The 20210-nt window shown below is 50.1% G+C and overlaps 1 protein-coding gene across 2 annotated transcripts in view; it reads left to right on the top strand.

Annotated features, from left to right (window-relative positions):
* LOC126541489 (uncharacterized) overlaps positions 1-19841 on the top strand; it is a 29952-nt gene extending 10111 nt beyond the window's left edge. For both annotated transcript variants that reach the window (XM_050188252.3, XM_055076677.2), the window contains 4 exons: positions 784-1115; positions 5200-5352; positions 18141-18240; positions 19701-19841. In XM_050188252.3, coding sequence (XP_050044209.1) covers positions 784-1115; positions 5200-5352; positions 18141-18240; positions 19701-19818 — 703 coding nt within the window. In that variant the 3' untranslated portion in view covers positions 19819-19841. The remainder of the gene's footprint in view (positions 1-783; positions 1116-5199; positions 5353-18140; positions 18241-19700) is intronic.
* The last annotated feature ends 369 nt before the right edge of the window (positions 19842-20210 follow it).

The raw sequence follows: 20210 nt of genomic DNA, 5'->3' as shown, positions 1-20210 counted from the left end.
TACTGAAACGCGAAAGCGTGGGCGGCGCTGAGTCGAGCGAAAACAAAACATTTCGACCAACCGCGTCGTTGTCAAGGGTAACTTGAATTAGTTATTTTTCCTAAAAATGAAATAGAACTGGATAAGTAGTATTTTATTTCGTCTTCTAATACAATACAATGTTGTTTTTTGCAACGAGTGGTTGAGTACTAGGGACAGAATATAATTTAGGAGTGCTTTCGTCATCGGCCAAGTGCTTGAATGTCCCAGGGGAGTCTCTAATCATGTCCTGCATTCACCTCAGTTTCTCGATTACGAAGGCCCTGTTCGCGATATTATTTACGCCTTAGAGATTGCCAAGCACTAATCTATCACGTTAGCTTTACTTAATATTTGCCTTTAGTGTACCTTTATTGTCGCTCCAGAGAGAGAGAGAAGGGTAGACGGAAAGGCAGGGAGGTTAACCAGACTGAGTCCAGTTTGCTACCCTGCACGTGGGGAGGGGAATGGGAGTGAGAGAGAGAAAACATGAGTATACCGCACTTTCACATGCACTAAGTTAGGTGTAAGATGACTATAGTCGGGAACTCCAATCTGTTGCCTTCAGGCTCCCAAGATCATTGCTTCTGCAAATGGCCTGTCATCCAGTCTATTCCAGGCACACTGGAGAGTCTGACGTTGATTATCAAAGCGAGAACAGTGGCACAGAAGATGACTGATGGTCTCTTCCCACTTGCACTTAGCGCACATTAATGTCGCTCCAGACTTCAGCTGTGCCTGAGCGGCTGCGCTTTCTTGCCGCAGCACCGAGCCCCAGGACGTGAGGCACGTCAAGGAAGGCGACGTCGCCTCGTTCACCTGCGCCGCAGCCAGCCACGAGCCGATGCGCGTCGAGTGGCGACACAACGGCAGCCTCGTCCGGCACCAGCCTGCCGCGGTCGACGAGGCAAACTCTTCGCGCACCAAGACCTCCCTGCGCGTGTGGCACGCGCCCCTCAGTCCCGAGTCCGGGGCGACGCTGACCCGCAGCCGGCTTCGGCTGACCAACGTGTCGGCCAACCATTCGGGCGTGTACGCCTGTCACTTCAGCGACGGCCTGGGCACACTGGCACGCAGCAGCCGTCTCGTCGTCCAGCGTGAGTAGTCGTATATATATATGTGTGTGTGTGTGTGTGTGTGTGTGTGTGTGTGTGTGTGTGTGTGTGTGTGTGTGTGTGTGTGTGTGTGTGTGTGTGTGTGTGTGTGTGTGTGTGTGTGTGTGTGTGTGTGTGTGTGTGTGTGTGTGTGTGTGTGTGTGTGTGTGTGTGTATACACGCTGTAGCGGCAGATACGGCACACCGTACGCGTGCACGAGGCAACCATAACGTGCCCGCGTTTGCACGCCGAATCCACGGCGGCTGAATTCGCTCGCCAAGGCTTGAGAAATTGCCGCGAGGTCTGGGTTAGCACGGCGGTGCCAATCGTGCCGGGCATGGTGACGAAAACAATTCGTGATGGTGACCGTTGTTGCATCGTTACATCGCGAGAGACGGAGACGCAGATTTCGTTGAACCGTTTCGTTTATTAGGCTTGCTCACGATGCCCCTCATAGAGCGTCTGCCCAGGCCCACGGGAGCAGCGCCTAGCGGCAAGAAACCAAACGCCACACGAAACGCTAAAACACAACCACAGCGTCCGGCGCACGAAACAGTCGATAGGCTTCTACTGCACGAAGGCACGGTCGTGTTGCGTCATTACGGCGTTACATTGTACTACAGCTATAGGAAACGCTGCAACAGGACGTGCGTGGTGGAAACGATCAGGCGGAAGCACAACCGCGCCAAAACAATGGGCAAGAGCACAGCACATGTAAAGAAGACACGTAGTACATATGCAACACTGACACGAAAGGTAGTATTAAGCTAAGCTTTATTAAAAAGTTACGTTGCGGCAATAGTAAAGCCGCCACTTTAGCCGTGAGAGGAAGCTTGGTAAGCTAGAAAAGGCCTGCACGAAAAGAAAAGACGGGTTGCGACGTTCTCCCGATGTTCCTGCTCATTATCGTCGGACGCCGTGGATTTTTACAGCGAAAGCAAGCGAAATTTCGAGAACGTTTCTTTTTTTCTTGCCAAAACGGCTCAAATTACAAAAAAGAAACCTCGAAATGCGTGAAGACACATTTCCGTACCGCTGCTTAGGCTTTGGCACAAAATTTATTAAGAAGGATGTGCAGGGTTTGGTTCTCTCCACTAATAATGAACCCCCTATAGAGTCAAATGAATCAAAATGGAGGTTTTAAACGACGTTTTACGCGCCTAAACTGTTTAGTGGTGCTCGTGAGCAGTCTGTCGGCTTGGGTCTGCCTGCTCTGTCGAGAGGCTTCGACTGCACGAAGGCACGGTCGTGTTGCGTCATTACGACGTTACATTGCAATAAAGCTATAGGAAACGCTGCATCAGGACGTGCGTGGTGGAAACGATCAGGCGGAAGCACGACGAAAAAGAGTCAGCATCCGCTATCTCCCTAACTCGGTCGTTATAAACCATGCGCCTCTCCTCAATAATTCACTGCATAATGCAGCAGACTCGTGCCAGCTCACAATCTCAGCACTGCATTTGTCCTTCTGCGATCAGACATAATAATCATGCGTGAGACCGAATAACACTTTTCCGTCTTTTTTTTTTTCGCGCTTTAGGTTTGTCGTTTGATACGCTTCCTGCTGGACCCGAGACACCATTAGCTTTGTTAGTAACGCGTGTTGCAATTCCTACCCTTACTTATATTACGTTTGAAAAATGTTTCTAAAGAATTTGTTCGTTGCAACATATTAGCGGTGACAAGGGTGAACGGCAGTGAAACCTCGACGAAGGACACGAACCTGGTGGATGTTAACTCTTCCGTGCTTCGCAATCAGAACTGGTTCCTATCACAGGCAGCAATCACTAAGCAGTTCAGATTGGGAGTAAACCTCTACGTAGATTAGCTCCGAGATGGTCCCGAAACTGCTGACTCTTCAACAAAGATTGCAACGAAAATAATGCTGCATTTATTGAAAAGATTCCGCCCACAGTGATGAATTCTTGCAAAGGGTCGCCACCGTCGACGAAACTTGGGTTTACGAACACGACATCGAACTGAAGTCGCAGAGCAATTAGTGGAAATAAAAGGAGGAGACAAGGCAAAAAAGAAAGCGTGTAAGGACAAAGCAAAAATTAACGTCGTGTTGATCGCGTTTTTTTTTTTTTTACTGCCATGGAATTTCACACCACAAATTTGTACCTGAAGGTCAAACTGCCAATGCAGTTTTTTTTTTTTTTTTACATGTAGGTGCATGATGCGTCTCAAAAATCGTAGGCGTCGCGCGCGGCCAAATTTCTCGTAATAGGGACGCTGGATTCTGCACCACGATAACGCCCATGTTCACTCTGCATTAATACCGCGTGAGTTCTTGGCACGCATTTCCATCACTCTGCGGAACTACCTCCCTGCTCTCCCAGATTTACCCCCTGCGACTTCTCTTTTTTCTCCCCCAAAGGCAAATGTGCTCCAGGGGCGGCATGTCGAGGATAGGAAACGATTTTAAAAAATGACATCGCTGCTGAAGCACTTAACCGAAGAGGTTTTCAAAGCGTGCTTCCAGCGAGGGAAGAAGAAATGAAACCACTGTATTTGTGTCTATGGAAAGCACTTTCAAGGTAACCCACATTGGTATAACTTAAAGTTTGTGAAATTATTTTTTTAACATACTGCATTCACTTTTGGCACAGAACTCGTATACTCACCGCGTGAACCGAAATCTTTCAGCACCGTCGAAGTGAGTGAGTGAGTGAGTGAGTGAGTGAGTGAGTGAGTGAGTGAGTGAGTGAGTGAGTGAGTGAGTGAGTGAGTGAGTGAGTGAGTGAGTGAGTGAGTGAGTGAGTGAGTGAGTGAGCGAGCGAGCGAGCGAGCGCAGCGTCTCGTCCAGCGACGTCATGTGATGCCGCTGCCAAAGATCGCCTACTCTCGCAACCAAAAGGAAAAATGTCATCATCTCTGTCGCGTGTCGTGTCACCCGTGGCGCACCATTTGGACTGCCTTTCATTGTGTGCCTACCGAAAGAAGAGACACGCTCTGGGAAGGACTGACAAGTAGCTTTATGTGAACGCACCCGAGTTCACTAGGTTTCATGTCAATGGGAATTTGATGAAACCGAGCGAGGCTGATTCCAGCCGAGCGAGATTATAGTTTCCACTAGCTTAAATAAGCGTATATTGTTTTTTAATGTCCGCAATCGGACTTTCGAGCTCCTGTCACAAATAACGCCATAGCACGAATGATTCTCGCTGTCTCAAAATTGTCACAAACTGTCTTAGTAGCACAAGTCCGACATATATAAACGTAGGGTCAGCATTGGCTCCGTGTGAGACCTACGCTGGTTCCGCCTGCTGTGCTAGTAGTAGCGTAAAGCTAGTGATAAAACTGGCATCCATCTCTCTGTATCGCGAATATCCAACGAAAACGAACGTGCGTCCCTGCGTCTTCCCGGGCTTTCTATTGAATCATTCGCCCTCGTGTTGCCAGCTGTGGCTTCATTTGGCTCAGACAGATCCGGAGTAATGTCCATGCCGGTTTCGATCTCTAGACCAGATAAGATTTTTCTTCAGGTGGCCAAGCTCTCTTTTTTGACGAAAACGTATGTGAGTTTGTCCTATAGTCTGTTAGCATGAATTACGATTGTGCAGGCTTTCGTAGATCTACCTCTAAATTGAGTGTTTCGGCAAGACTCATCTTTGGTCAATTCGTGTCACGCGCAATAACATGGGGACAAATGAACACTCGGCACCCCGATGTGACTCAATGTCTTTGGCGTTATGCTCCTGAAAACGGGGTCGTGTGTTCTTCTCCCGGCCGCTGCGGCCGCATTCTCATGGAGGTGGAGCGCAAGAACGCTCGTGGGTCCTGCTTCGTGTGGACGTTGAAGAACTTTTGAGCAGTGAAAGGTAATCAGCCCTCCACTGCGGCGTCCGTACTAAACAATTCTGTAGTTCTGTGGCATGTCTTTTTTTTAATAATAATAACGTTTACTATACTAAAGCGCGCAACCTAATTTAACCGAACGCTTTTCTGCGTACACGTTTTTTTTTTTTTTTCTGTACTTTACACTCGTCACTGAAAGCAAGAAAATGTGCTGGCGATAACAGGTTCGCAACGTCTGGTGTACTTGACTATTTGTGTTTACTGTACTTTATGTTATTGGTGCAGCCAAGGCATCTAACGGGACCGGGCCTAAAGACAGTCAGTGTGGCTCCGAGGCGCAATGCTCGAACAAGGGCGAAGTGTGCGACGGCAAAGATTCCTGCCGCTGTCCCGATGGTTCAATCTCGAAAGAAGGGTCGTGCCCAGAACTTTACAGCGGTGAGTGAAGCACCTTGGGTGTGGTTACTGGTTAGTATGAGCATGGTGAAAATTGACAGAGCAAAACAAAAAGACATTGAAAAAATGATAAGACCTCGCCACGCGAGCGCAAGCTTACAAGTCACTCGCGAACACCGTATATTGTGGCGTTGTGCTAGTTTGTTGTTGAGGTTCGTCCTTGTAAGAGGCACCATTTTACTGCTTTTTAAGCAGCTGTTGTTGTCTTGTCGTGTGTGTGTGTGTTTTTTTTTGTATGCTTGATTAAAACTCAGTGCGTTATGAGTCAAAGAGAAAACGAGGCAAATGGACAACCATCACGTCCCGTATTGCTATGTCTAAACTAGGGTGTCAAACGCTATCTAAAAACCGTGCCCGAACCAAAATTCTAGCGGGAACTTAACCCGAAGCCGAAGCAATATTCTTAGAATGTGCTTAAAACCGGGCTGAATCTGAACCTAAAAAAAATTGCTTCTCAGTAACACGCTTGCTGCCGTGACAGAGCGTCGCTTCAGTTGCTTTTATCTCAATGTCACGGCTGTGCACTATTCATGCTGCGTACAGCTACTCTTCCAAATTAAAATTCGATTCTGGGATTTTACGCGCCAAAGCAAAGTTCTGAGACACGCCGTAGCCGGCGACTCCTGATAAATTTCGATCACGTGAGGTTCTTTAGCGTACACCCAATGCACGAGCTTTTTTTTTGTATTCTCCTCCCATCGAAATACGAACGCCACGACCGGGATTCGATCTCACGACCTCATGGTTAGCAGCGCAACGCCAAAGCCGCTAAGCAACAACAGTGGGTGACCTACGCGCTTCGTAATGTGTATGATGACTGGTACTCCTTTTGAACCTGCGAAGCATCCTGTCCTTAATCGCATTCGATTCGATTAGAAAATTTTACTGCTCGAACACCCCAGTAAATTTTTGCGGTTTTCCCCGCACTATGTATGGAGCAAAATTAAAGGAAGCACGGGAAAGGAGGGAGTGCAGAGATGGACGCGTCGAGTTCCCGTATCGCGTATCGCACACTCTAGCGACGACACTGCCTGTTACGTTTCGCCTACAACGCGCGGTAATGCCGGCGCGGATGCAACGGACGCTGGGGCTTCGTTCAAAGCGGCGGACATTTTGGCCCGTTCGAAGCCGCCGCAACGTGTCCAGGCGTGTTTCAGTGCCACGTGTCTTCGTGTGTGCGTGTGTGTGTGTGTGCCCTCGCTTGTCAAAGCGCGGCAGCCGGGGAGCGGAGTTCCCCGAATGAGGAGCCTGGAGGTCTCTCGGCTCAACCGTTCGCGCCGTCGTGTGGGCGGGTTGGCGATGCGTCACTGCACTCGGTTCAGCAGGTCTCTCGGCTCGACCGTGCGCGCCGTCGTGGGCTCATGCTCCGCCGTCCCGTGACCTTCATCCCGTGACCTTCATCCCGTGACCTTCATCCCGTGACCTTCCCTTTTGGACCGCGACGCCGAGAGTATAAGAGCAGCTGCCCCCGGACGCCAGGAGAGAGGCTCCGATTTGTACTGTTGAGTTACGTGCTCTCCCGTCTCTCCACTTCGGTCGACCTGACCGGCCGCTCTTTTGCTATGTTAGAATAAACAAGTTGTTCTGTTACCAGTCTTCTCATGCTTTGCCGGGACCTTCGGATGCTTCCAGTGCCCCAGGCCGCCAGGCCAACGCTACCCTTGGGGCTTGCGACCCATTGGCAATAACGGGCGTCAGCACCGAGACCCCAACAACTCGTGCCAGCGGTGCGATTCCTACATCTGGTTGCCAGCGGTGAGATCGCGACAACGGAGGCCAGCAGCGAAGAGATGCGGTTGACTGTATGCTGAGCAGCACAACGACCATCCGGGAGCAGCGCAACGAGCCCTGTGTGATGACTGGTTGCCCGCAGCGGAACGACTGCGCTGAAGTCTTGGCTGCAAGGTTTGGTGAGTGCGGGACTTTCTTCTTCTGAGTTTTGCCAGGCTTTTGTTAGTGTTAGAAACAGAGCTGGTAATTGTGGTTGTCGTTGCTACCGGGTTAGTTTGCGGCAAGACAATAGTAGGCAGTAGAGAAAGCAGCATTCAGAGCAGCCATGGATTTGAAGTCGTTGCGCAAACCGATATTGCTGGAGCTTGCAAGAGAGTTGGGTCTGGATGTCTCAGACAAACTCAGAAAACCAGAACTGCTAAGGGCTATTCTTGAGTTAGAAGCTGAGGATGACGAGCTTTCGGATTGCCTTGAGACCATTGAGGAGCGGGCAAAAAGACAGGAGCGCGAACTTAAAGAACAAAAAGAGAAAGAAAAAGAAGAGCGCGACCGTCAACACGCTTTGGAAATGAAGCGTCTCGAGTTAGAGATGGAACGCGCTCGTAATGGAAGTCAGGCACACGGTGCAGGAGAACGAGTATTGTTCAAAATGACTGACCTGATGCGGCCGTTTAAGCTTGGAGAGGACATTGGTTTGTTCCTGGTTAACTTTGAGCGAACGTGCGAGAAGCAGGGGTTCTCTCGGGAAACGTGGCCACAGCGCTTGCTCACTTTGTTACCCGGCGAGGCGGCCGACGTAGTCGCTCGCTTGGAGAGAGAGGAGGCAGAGGATTTCGACAAAGTGAAATCGAGTCTGCTGAAAAAGTACCGGCTGTCAGCGGAGGCGTTCCGTCGGAAGTTTCGGGAAAATGAGAAAGGCAAAAGTGAGTCATATACAGAGTTTGCGTACAGGCTTATGTCAAACATGCAGGAGTGGCTCAAAGAAGAGAAAGCGTTTGGTGACCACGAGAAAGTTCTGCAGTGTTTCGGGCTAGAACAGTTTTATAGTCGGTTACCTGAGAACGTGCGATACTGGGTCTTGGATAGGCCAGACGTTAGTACGGTGGCTCGAGCCGCTGAGCTAGCCGAGGAGTTTGTGACGCGTCGGGCTCGTGGAGCTAAGGACGGTCAAAAGGGTGAATTTGGCTCCAAGTTTGAGAGGCCGAAGTTCACACCCATGAGACCAAAGGGGGATACACGTAGTGCGGATGCGAGTGAAAGCAGTCCGACCGAACGTAAGGAGACGGCGGCAACCGAAGCCGAACGCAGAAAGCGGTTCGAGACGAGGCAAGCGCGCGTTTGTTATACGTGCCAGAAGCCGGGTCACTTTTCGGCGCAGTGTCCAGAAACAAAAACACAAGTCGTGTTTTTGTCTATATGCAGCACTGACGAGAACATGAAGCTTCTCGAGCCTTACATGCGAGACCTCCTCGTGAACGGGAAAGAGTGCCGAGTGCTTCGCGATTCCGCAGCTACAATGGATGTAGTTCACCCCTCTTACGTAGAACCCGATATGTTCACGGGCGAGTGCGCATGGATCAAGCAAGCAGTGGAAGCTCATAGCGTGTGTCTGCCGGTAGCAAAAGTGCTTATTGAAGGACCTTTCGGAGCACTTGAGACGGAGGCCGCAGTGTCATCTATGCTGCCCCCCCAGTACCCGTACCTATTTTCGAACAGGTCCGATCACCTCCTGCGCGAGAAGGGGCTTTTGTTTGGTGAGGCTAGCGTTCAGGCCTTAACCAGATCGAAGGTTCGGGAGCTCGCTGCAAAGGCGGTAGTTGCGGGGCCAACGTTGTTGAACGATGAGAAAGGGTCAGAGGCGCAGCAAGCTGGTATTCAGAGCACGCCCGAACTGAATAAAATTGAGCCTGTAGCGTTAAAGGCAGCAGATACTGGAGAGGAAATTCCCGACACGGGAAAGTTAGAAGAGCTGTCTCCAGATTTGCTCATCGCGCCTACGTCAGACGGACTTAACAGGTTGCTAAAAGTCAGCCGGTCGGCTTTGATAGCCGAGCAAAAGAAGGATGGCAGCCTAGAAAACATACGCTGCATTATCAAGGAAGGTATCGCCAAGAAAAATGCTCGCTTTGTGGAAAGAGGTGGGGTCCTGTACCGGAAGTATCTAGACCGCAGGGGAGTGGAGTTCGATCAGCTGATCGTGCCTCAATGCTATCGTCAGGATCTGTTGCGCTTGTCGCATGGGGGTTCGTGGTCCGGACACCTAGGAGTTAAGAAAACTAAGGACCGTCTCTTGCAAGAGTACTATTGGCCAGGGTGTTTTCGGGACGCAGACCACTTTGTGAAGACATGCGACACCTGTCAGCGGGTGGGCAAGCCAGGGGACAAATCGAGGGCGCCGTTGAAGTTGGTACCTATCATTACGGAGCCTTTTAGACGGCTCGTTATTGATACAGTGGGACCTCTCCCGGTAACAGCCACGGGGTACCGACACATTTTGACTGTGATCTGCCCAGCGACAAAGTTCCCTGAAGCAGTGCCGCTTAAAGAACTCAGCTCAGTTGAGATAGTCAATGCACTACTGTCCATATTTGCGCGAGTTGGTTTTCCTGCAGAAATCCAGTCAGATCAGGGTACAGTGTTTACTAGCGCTTTGACGACAGCCTTTCTCGAAAGGTGCGGGGTAAGGCTGTTACACAGCTCAGTGCACCACCCCCAGTCGAATTCCGTTGAGAAGCTCCACTCCGTCATGAAGCGCGTGTTGAGAGCATTGTGTTTTGAACATCAAACTGACTGGGAGCTGTGTCTGCCTGGAGTGATGTTTGCTTTAAGAACCGCGCCGCATGCGGCTACGGGGTTCTCGCCAGCTGAGCTGGTGTACGGTCGCTCGCTGCGATCTCCGCTTCGCATGCTTCGAGAATCATGGGAAGGCAGGGGCGACGACCCAGTCGTGGTAGAGTACGTGCTTAAGCTCCTCGAACGCTTAAGAAGGGCACAGGAGTTGTCAGGTGAAGCAATGGCAGAGGCCCAGCAGAGGGCCAAGGTTTATTATGATCGGACAGCCAGGGCCCGTCGTTTTGAGGTGGGCGATGAGGTCATGATATTGCGCACATCGCTAAAGAACAAGCTCGACGTGCAGTGGGAGGGCCCAGCACGGATTGTTCAAAAACTGTCGGACGTTAACTACGTGGTGAGTCTGCCAGGAAAGCGGAAAGCACAGCAAGTTTACCACTGTAATCTGCTCAAACCCTATAAGCAACGGGAAGCAGTGGTGTGCATGATGGTAAACGTGCCCGAAGAGCTTCCGGTCGAGCTTCCGGGACTAGGCTCAGTGACAAACAGGAAAGACACCGATCAAGTCATTAGTGACTTAATAAGTAAAGCATCGCTGTCGCCTGAGCAGAAAACAGAACTACACCAGCTCTTACAAGAGTTTCAAGGTCTGTTCTCTGAGAGGCCTGGTAGGACTTCTGTCCTTACTCATGACATAGAACTTACCTCCCCAGAGCCAGTACGATCCAAGGCGTACCGGGTGTCACCCCGCCAGAGCGATATTATGGAGGCTGAGGTAAAGAAAATGCTACAGCTCGGTGTTATTGAAGCGGGTGAGAGTGATTATACCTCCCCTTTGATTTTAGTTGAGGTACCGGGCAAGGAACCTCGTCCTTGCGTCGACTACCGCAGGCTTAATTCCATCACTAAGGATCAAATTTATCCGATCCCTAACATCGAGGAGCGCCTTGAGAGAGTGAGTAGCGCTCAGTTTATTTCCACCCTAGATCTTGTCAGGGGTTATTGGCAGGTTCCACTTACAGAAGAGGCTAGTAGGTATGCGGCGTTCATTTCACCAATGGGGACATTCCGTCCTAAAGTTTTGAGTTTTGGTTTGAAGAACGCGCCATACTGCTTTTCAAGCCTCATGGATAAAGTGTTGCGGGGACAGCAAGAATTCGCTTTACCGTATCTAGACGACGTAGCGATATTCTCCGCATCCTGGCCTGAGCATATGGCCCACTTGCGGGCAGTGCTAACCCGCCTGCGCGATGCGGGCTTGACAGTCAAGGCTCCCAAGTGCCAGTTAGCACAGGCCGAGGTTGTCTACCTCGGACACGTGATTGGTCGGGGTCGTCGCCGCCCCTCTGAAATAAAGGTGGCCGCTGTGCGAGACTTCCCGCAACCGCGTACGAAGACCGATATTCGGTCGTTCTTAGGTGTCGCCGGCTACTATCAGAGGTACATCCCCAGGTACTCTGATATCGCGGCTCCCTTGACGGATGCTCTAAGAAAGACAGAGCCGCAAACAGTCGTCTGGGACGAGACAAAGGAAAGAGCTTTTAGCGCCCTAAAGAGCGCCCTAACAAGCCAGCCTGTGCTACGATCGCCCGACTACACAAAAGGGTTCGTTGTTCAGTGTGATGCTAGTGAGCGAGGCATGGGCGTTGTACTGTGCCAACGGGAAAATGGAGAAGTAGAACACCCCGTCCTGTATGCTAGTCGTAAGCTGACGAGTCGTGAGCAGGCGTATAGCGCCACCGAGAAAGAGTGTGCGTGTATCGTGTGGGCCGTTCAGAAATTGTCATGTTACCTAGCTGGCTCGAGGTTTATCATTGAGACGGATCACTGCCCTCTCCAATGGCTGCAGACCATCTCTCCCAAAAATGGCCGCCTCCTGCGCTGGAGCCTCGCTTTGCAACAATATTCCTTTGAGGTGCGTTACAAAAAGGGGAGTCTCAACGGTAACGCCGATGGCTTAAGTCGAAGCCCCTAACGTGGGAATCAGCCTCAAAATTGCTTGTTACTGATGTTTTTCTTCCTGAGGCAGGATTTTTAACCTATTGCTTTTGTGTAGTGTTTCAAAGTGATGATGTGCTTTTTAGTGCAATTTTTCCGATTTGTGGACGCGTTCTGAGTGCTGCTGAACTACTGTAAGGAACTAGGCAGCAGCATAAAAGGGGAAAGAGCCTGGCAGGGCTTAGTGAGGGTTGTGCCGTGCTTGCTGACTGAGCGGTTGACTTTCGGCGTAGTTCTAACGCTTGCCGGAAACGAGAACAAAAATGTCAACTCTCCCGAAGTCACTTTGCAGTGTCCTGTGTGCACCTGAACGTGAGAACGAGGCCTTCTCTGTGCGCTGCGCTCAAGAAACGCCAAAGGACGCCCGACTTCGGTTATGAGCATCATCGAGCGACATCCCTCCGGACAGCGGATGCAGTCCCCTGACCATCGGGATCTCCTTCCCCCGGCGGGGCGGTCTGTTACGTTTCGCCTACAACGCGCGGTAATGCCGGCGCGGATGCAACGGACGCTGGGGCTTCGTTCAAAGCGGCGGACATTTTGGCCCGTTCGAAGCCGCCGCAACGTGTCCAGGCGTGTTTCAGTGCCACGTGTCTTCGTGTGTGCGTGTGTGTGTGTGTGTGCCCTCGCTTGTCAAAGCGCGGCAGCCGGGGAGCGGAGTTCCCCGAATGAGGAGCCTGGAGGTCTCTCGGCTCAACCGTTCGCGCCGTCGTGTGGGCGGGTTGGCGATGCGTCACTGCACTCGGTTCAGCAGGTCTCTCGGCTCGACCGTGCGCGCCGTCGTGGGCTCATGCTCCGCCGTCCCGTGACCTTCATCCCGTGACCTTCATCCCGTGACCTTCCCTTTTGGACCGCGACGCCGAGAGTATAAGAGCAGCTGCCCCCGGACGCCAGGAGAGAGGCTCCGATTTGTACTGTTGAGTTACGTGCTCTCCCGTCTCTCCACTTCGGTCGACCTGACCGGCCGCTCTTTTGCTATGTTAGAATAAACAAGTTGTTCTGTTACCAGTCTTCTCATGCTTTGCCGGGACCTTCGGATGCTTCCAGTGCCCCAGGCCGCCAGGCCAACGCTACCCTTGGGGCTTGCGACCCATTGGCAATAACGGGCGTCAGCACCGAGACCCCAACAACTCGTGCCAGCGGTGCGATTTCAACACTGCCTAAGAATCATTTTTATGTTTATGGCTGCTGAAGCTGTAGAACATTAATGTTCCTTCATCCTTATACTTAAATATATTACCCGCCGTAGTGGCCTAGTGGCTTTGGTGTAGCGCTGTTAAGACCGAGGGGGCGGGATCAAAATCCCGGCCGCAGTGGCCGCATTTCGATGGGGGCGAAATGCTGAAGCACCGGCGACATTGCGAGCGTGGTCAAACATAATCGGGACACCCCCCCACAGACACACACACAAAAACACTACGGCGAATCTCATAGTTATGTTGGGTTTTTGACATATAAAAGCCCGGAATAATCTTTTTTAATCTAAAAACATTGATTTCTGTCTCTAACAAAACATCTAACAGAAATCATTTCTTCCACTTCCTTACAACTCTAGCGCATAAGCCATTGAAGCATGTTGATAGCACTGTGTAGCCATGTTGCCATTGGGCAAAATAAAGTTTACGGTGCCAAATCCTTATAAATTCTTATTTTTCCAAACCGGAACTGAACCGCAACGAAATCGGTGCGCGCTGAACCGGAACGCGAACCGAACCGAACCGGTATTTCTTTAGTTTCGACACCCTGGATGACGCCACGTGTGACATGGAGAGTGCACTCTGGGGGTCTGCTGTCAAATAACACGTATGATCTTTTTTTTTTTTCCTTCTTGCAACACAGCAATGCAGCAGGTGACCTGTGGTTGATGGCTGCGGTACCTTTCTACACACCTGTGCAGTGCAATGGCATAGCTTCAGCCGACACCTCTAGATAGAGCGTCAGCAAAGCGAGAATTACACAGTAGAGAGTTCCCTTTAACAGTGGACCACACTGTTCGTTCATGTTCCGTGAGCGGTGAGTGCTCAAGCCTCTCGCGTCCGCCTAACCCAACGGTACTACAAAACATTTTTTTTTCATACGTGCTGCTATCTTTTTGCTTCAGTTACAGGCATGTACCCGATAGTAAATTTAATAAATTCAATAATTAAATAATATTGTAAAGAAAGGTAACAGCAATTGAATTTCTGAAAAGAAATGATAATGCATGATTGAGCAGCAAAGCCGTGGGAACATAACAGTGAATACGATGGATAAAATAAAACGCAGAAGCTTAACAAATTAATTCGGAACTCGACTCATTTTGGAGAGGAACTGCAACATTGTTCTTGTTGTTATTTCAACATGCACCGCTACGGTTACTGTCTTCGTTATGGCCATCGTTTCAAACTGATTGTGTCGGATTTACATTTGACAATGCAGTCGGCGTAGATATGCTTTTTTTTTTTTCTAGAATGCGTTCTTCACTGAAATACAATAATTTGAAAAAAGAGAAGATTCCCGTTAATATGCAAGAGGTATATGCCGACTGTTATGCATCCCTGTGTGCGGCTTAAAAATTACAAGGATCAAGACGCGTTTTCCCTAAAAAAAATTCCTGTGTCAAAAGTGTTCGTAAGAGCAGATAACCAATCATAATGCCGGGAATATTATTAGCGAATGCGGCAAGCTGCAGTGCAAAACAACTTTTACGAAGGAAAAGCTTTGTGAATCGGGTCACTAACATTGGCCCCGCGTCGCAGCGCCGGAACAGAGTTGCCTGCCACATTGTGTTGCAGTGCCGAGCAGCTGGTTCATTCGAATGCACACAAACGTTCATTCTAGCCAGCTGCAGCCACTCGCGCTGTTATTACACCGACTGGTCTCGTTTGATTCTGACCTCTTTGTTTGTTTGAAAATTCTTGTTTAAACGTATGCGAAATATATAGCGAAAAATATGACCTGTGGCCTCTGCCCCGTGTCTTTGTCCTCACCTTTTCTTGCTGTGTGATTCTCACTTTTTAACTTGCGAAAAGAAGTACGCCACGGACTGAATAGTCCGTTATCGCCCTCATTATCGTCCTTTAGCCAGCTACTCTTCCAGCATCTCCTGTCCCCAGCCCATGGTCACTGCTCACGAAGCATACCAGGACCTCTATGACTTCGCGGACGACGCCAATCCCTCAGTCCCAGTCTAGGTCCATGTGAAGCCTATAGACCCACACTGAAAGACTGTGCTTGGAGGTACCGGCCACAGGTCCATTATAGCAAGTCTGCACAAGTTTATTGAAGCGTCCAGAAGCTTACGCTGCTACGGGCGCTGACCGTGGTGTATGTAAATTATTAATTTTTGTGGAGCATTCTCTATCAAAACTGTGTCCTTCATATATGTTTCCTTTTGGATGCGTGATTTTTTTTTCATTTATTTTTCTGTTGTGCACTTTTCATCCCCTCCGGTGTTGCCAATCTCCGGTCCTCGCGGGTATGAGAAAGAGAGAGTGGTTTATGCAGCGGCACACTCCTTCAGGAAAAACTCGACCCCAGGGGTAGATCAGATCATGAACGCAATGATTCGCAATCTAAGTGACGACACGCTAAAGAGCTTGACCAAATTCTTTAACGACATGGTCTGGACAGAGGACGGCGTCCTTCCAAAAGAATTGAAGGAAGCAAAAATTATTCTCATTCCTAAACCAGGTAGGCCTCGTAACATCAACAACCCTCGACCGATCTCCCTAACGTCGTGCGCGGGGAAACTCTTTGAAAAGGTTGTGCAGGTCCGGCCCTCGAACCACATAGAGCTCAACAACATGTTCCCCTCCAACATGTTCGGTTTCCGACCCCACGTGTCGGTGCAGGACGTTTTTCTACTACTAAAGCACGAGGTCCTGCACCCCAACAGAGGGTCGGACAATAAAATTGTACTGGCATTGGACATCAAAAAGACATTCGGCAGCATCTTCCACCACACTATTCTGGAGGGACTGGAAGCGGTGAACTGCGGAACGCGAATTTATGACTACATGCGCTCGTTCCTGAGCGACCGCACGGCCACAATCGGATTAGGCCCCACGAGGTCCGACACCTTCAACTGTCCCGACAGAGGTACCCCTCAGGGAGCTATACTCTCTCCACTGCTATTTAATGTAGGAATGAGAAAGCTAGCCCTGGAGCTAGATAAACACCCGAATCTCGGCTGTGCGATATATGCCGATCACATCACGTTCTGGGCTCACCAGGGGTCCTAGTGGGACAAGCTAGAAACTCTTCAAAAAGCCATAGACGCAGTCGTGGAATACGTGAGGGCAGCGGACATGGCATGCGCACCCGAAAAATCGGAATTCATTCGGGTGCGTGCGAAATACGCAAGAAAGAAGGACTGGGTGCCACTCACTCTGACTCTCGACAGGGCGCCAATTCGTGAAGTGGAGACACTCAGAATATTGGGGATGTGGATACAGCAGAACGCTGGAACATCGCACACTCTTCACAAACTAAAGGCGGTCACAGGAAACGTGGCCAGAATGATACGGAGAGTGGCAAGAAGCAGAGACGGCCTAACTGAGGGAGAGACCATCAGCCTTTATTCACGCATTCGTAATTAGCCGAATCACATACGCCCTTTGGTATCAGGCCTAGACAAACCAAGAGAATATACAAGCAAACACAATAATAAGAAAAGCCTTCAAAGCCGCCCTTGGTCTTCCCGAATGCGCTAGCACAGAGAGATTCGAGGGACTGGGCCTGCACAATACTTTTGACGAGTACGCAGACGCGACGTTATATGCTCAGAAAGAACGACTTTGTTCTTCAACTCAGAGCAGGGAAGTATTGGCGAGGTTAGGCTTTCTTCTGAGAATCCAGTATTGCGGAGAGGAAACGGCACAGATAGACTGCGATGTTCGATCGCACATCGCGGTGGCCCCAATTCCCAAAAAGATGCACCCCAAGTACCATCCCGGACGACGCAGAGCAAGGGTAAAGACTCGTCACAAACGTTTCGGCATGGGACCGGGGGTGTATTATACCGATGCCAGTCGAGCCAGCTCAGACACTTTCACCATAGTCTCTACATGCAACAACAACATAACAACGGCAGCATCCTTCAAAACCGCCTCGGCATGCGTGGCAGAGGCTGCAGCCATCGCCTTGGCCATTCAGGACGCCGAGCGCCAAACCAATTCGGCTGTCATATTATCCGACTCACAAGCGGCTTGCCGCCTGTTTCTACATGGAACGGCACCCAAATCAATAATCAAAATTTTAGGCACTCAACTAGAGGGGCACCACACTATCGTATGGTGTCCGGCACACGAACGACTGGCAGGAAACGCGAGGGCAGACCATATTGCTCGAGGATTAACCGTCCGAGCAACGGCATGGCCTAGCGACGACCTTCCACCGAATTCTCGTGACATCCTCCTACAGCAAAGGCAGGAGCGGAGACGTTTTGGACATCCTCACTCCGATTTAAACAGCCAACAGGAGAGGGGCTGGCGTCGTATTCAGACGAATACATACCCCAACCTGCACCACCTACACAGAATACACCCCACGAGGTTCACTGACGAGTGCCCGTGGTGCACAGACACACCCACACTAAAACACATCACATGGGAGTGCCCCAGGAGGCCTCCGCCCATAGACAGCCCCGTATTACACCAACATTCACTAATGAAGAATAGGTAGTGGGAGGCATGGCTTACTGACGAGGGTCGGGAGAGCCAGTTGGTTCTTCTGGACCAAGCCCAGCGAGCCGCTCGTGCCAGTGGGGTCCTGGAATAGGGGCTCCAACCATCTTGCCTTATTTTATTTATATGCAATAAAGTTTTGCTCCCTCTCTCTCTTGACGGAGCGCAGCTATGAGGCTATGGCACGGCTCAGCGCCCAACGGCAATGTCTAGTGAGCCCCAACAACAGACTCCTCTTTCTGCGGCGTTCTCTCGCCACCACCGAACTGTCTCTGCGCTGCACTCTGATATCTTGTCGTTATTGTTGTTTGCCTATCGAACGTGTGGAGCGACTTTCTTTTCTTCACTCCTTCTTCTTCGTTTTCTCCGTTCCCTTTCCTCGAGACTACGTTTGAGGTGTCCAGCACCGAATGAGACAGTTAACGCGGGTTTCGTCTTCCGTTGGCCACTTCCCCTTTCTCATGCTTGCTCGTGACGGTTGGTGCTTTCATTTTTAGTGACCCTCTTGTATAATTTCTTTAATACGAAGTGTAGCACATGTTCCAATCCTCGGATCGTTTTTTTATTTTTTATTTGGTGTTGCAGGTCCCCACTTGGCGAGCATTTTGGCCTGGGTCTCGAGTGCTGCTGCAGCAGCCGTCCTGCTAGCGGCGCTTGCTGTGCTGGCGACGCGCAGGATACGCAGGTACGCGACCGGTCTGTGTTTTGCGAGTTGCCCAACGCGGATATCCTAAAGTGAATACTTGGACGCCCTATCAAATGTTAGTAGAGCCTTGAAAACTAACGGCACGTATCACACAGCGAGTTGGGCCAACGAGACCCGCTAAAACGTAACAGAGTTAAAAACAAACCACAAAAGGACAGTGGGGGAGATCGGGACACAGAGAGAGAGAGAGATGAGAGAAAAGGGAATGAATAAAGAACTGTCGTATAACAGAAGAAACAAAAACTGCAACGAAGTAAAACAGGAAATGGCAACAATTTAGTAGTCGTGGAGACAGAAGCATCTACCTCTATGCGGTCGTGACCCAGGCACTTTTTTTCCGAATGACAGAAAGTCCAAAACGTTCAAAAAGGGTATGCGTGACCTTTTCCTGCTGTTGTTCTGAGCGTGCTATTAAAGCGAGTATTTCCCGTCGAATACATCGAAAACATATTCAGTAATCTCGGATAGATTGAAAGCCTTTTATTATCTCAGACGTGCACTACAATGTACGGTATGCAAACTCGGGGACCGAAGAGACAGCTTGCAATTCCATTAGCGAAAGTGACTGCCTGTGCTACATTTAATTCCTTGTCTGAGAATTTTCGTGCCATCCCTACAACATCCCACGCCTTCGTCTACCAGTGTGCACGCACAGAAAGGAGGGAACAATGAGGTCAAGCGAGGCGGTGGTCGGGGGCAGGCGGACATTGCCTTAAAAATTGTTTGCCTTCGTTCGCTCCGTCGGGGCTCTAGTATTGAATGCGCCAGCAGCTTGTGCCTACAGAGCACAGATGCCTCGGGGGCCAGACGAACAAAGTGAGCGAGAACAAATTCATGTGAGCAAGAGAGAGCATGGGTTCGTAGAACTTACCCCGTTAAAGAACGCCTGCCTCTGTCGAGACTTAAGTCAGGCTGTACAGGAAATAAGCGACAGAACGCGTCACATCTCTCGAATATAATAAATTTGGCATAAATAGTGCGTTTCAGCTGCACGCGAAGAACTGATTTACGCCGACTGCGTTGACCTCGCTTTCCACAATGACAAAACGGTGCATGAATTAATTTACGCTAGCTTCATCAGAAGGACGGACTCGTTATATATACGCATCAGTGGGGCTTCGGTTAACCTATCGCCTAATGAAATTGCCTTCTTGCAAGCGGGGGTGAGATAGGGTATTTAACGAGGGCGTTCGGCTGCGTAGAAGGCCATGTATTTTCTGCAATAAATCGGGTTGGAAGTGGCGCATCGAGGTGTCTTCCGTGTTTGTTTCTGTACCTGTGTCGTATGCACTGCCACGTTACAAAGGAGCACCAGTGCAGGACCTTCCGGAAATGCTTCAGCGCCCATAATTGTGCGCGGTATCGTGCTGTGTTTCAGCCCATTTACTCTGATTGGGCACAAGTAAATGAAGCGCGTTTGTTATTGTGTCCTTCTGCAGAACGGCTGGATCCACTCTTCTCGCGAATGTCCCGGACGATGACGGCTTGGAGCAGAATGCGTCAAGGAGGAGCTCCTTTATCACCATGACGTTACCAGCACCCTCTGAACTAGCATAATTAAATATTTCACCCCTTGTGGACTTCTTTCGCGTGATGTCTCGGGTACAGCTGCAGTGAGCTGTGATGAACGCAAAGTGCCGCAGTGAACTTTTAGACTGTCTCGCTGAATCTGACCCGACCGCGCGTTAGCACACATACGGTGTGTTCTCTCCTAGCCGGACGAAACTTTCAGAAATTGCTTGTGGCAGATAGCATAATTATAATCCTTCGTGTAATTTACCCGATGAGGTGTCCCACTGTTTCTACGGAAATTCAGAATGCCTAATTAGCATATTACATTATTTACATTTAATTCATTATATTTCGGTAGATATTTCAGTCTAGAATTGTAGCTAGTGAGTATGCAATGCATATCGACTTAGAACGAATTTTGAGGATGGCACTGGTTT

This window comes from Dermacentor andersoni, chromosome 2, assembly GCF_023375885.2.
Source record: "Dermacentor andersoni chromosome 2, qqDerAnde1_hic_scaffold, whole genome shotgun sequence".
Lineage (NCBI taxonomy): Eukaryota > Metazoa > Arthropoda > Arachnida > Ixodida > Ixodidae > Dermacentor > Dermacentor andersoni.
Note: the sequence above shows the minus strand (reverse complement) of the source record. Positions and strands in the feature narration are given on the sequence as shown.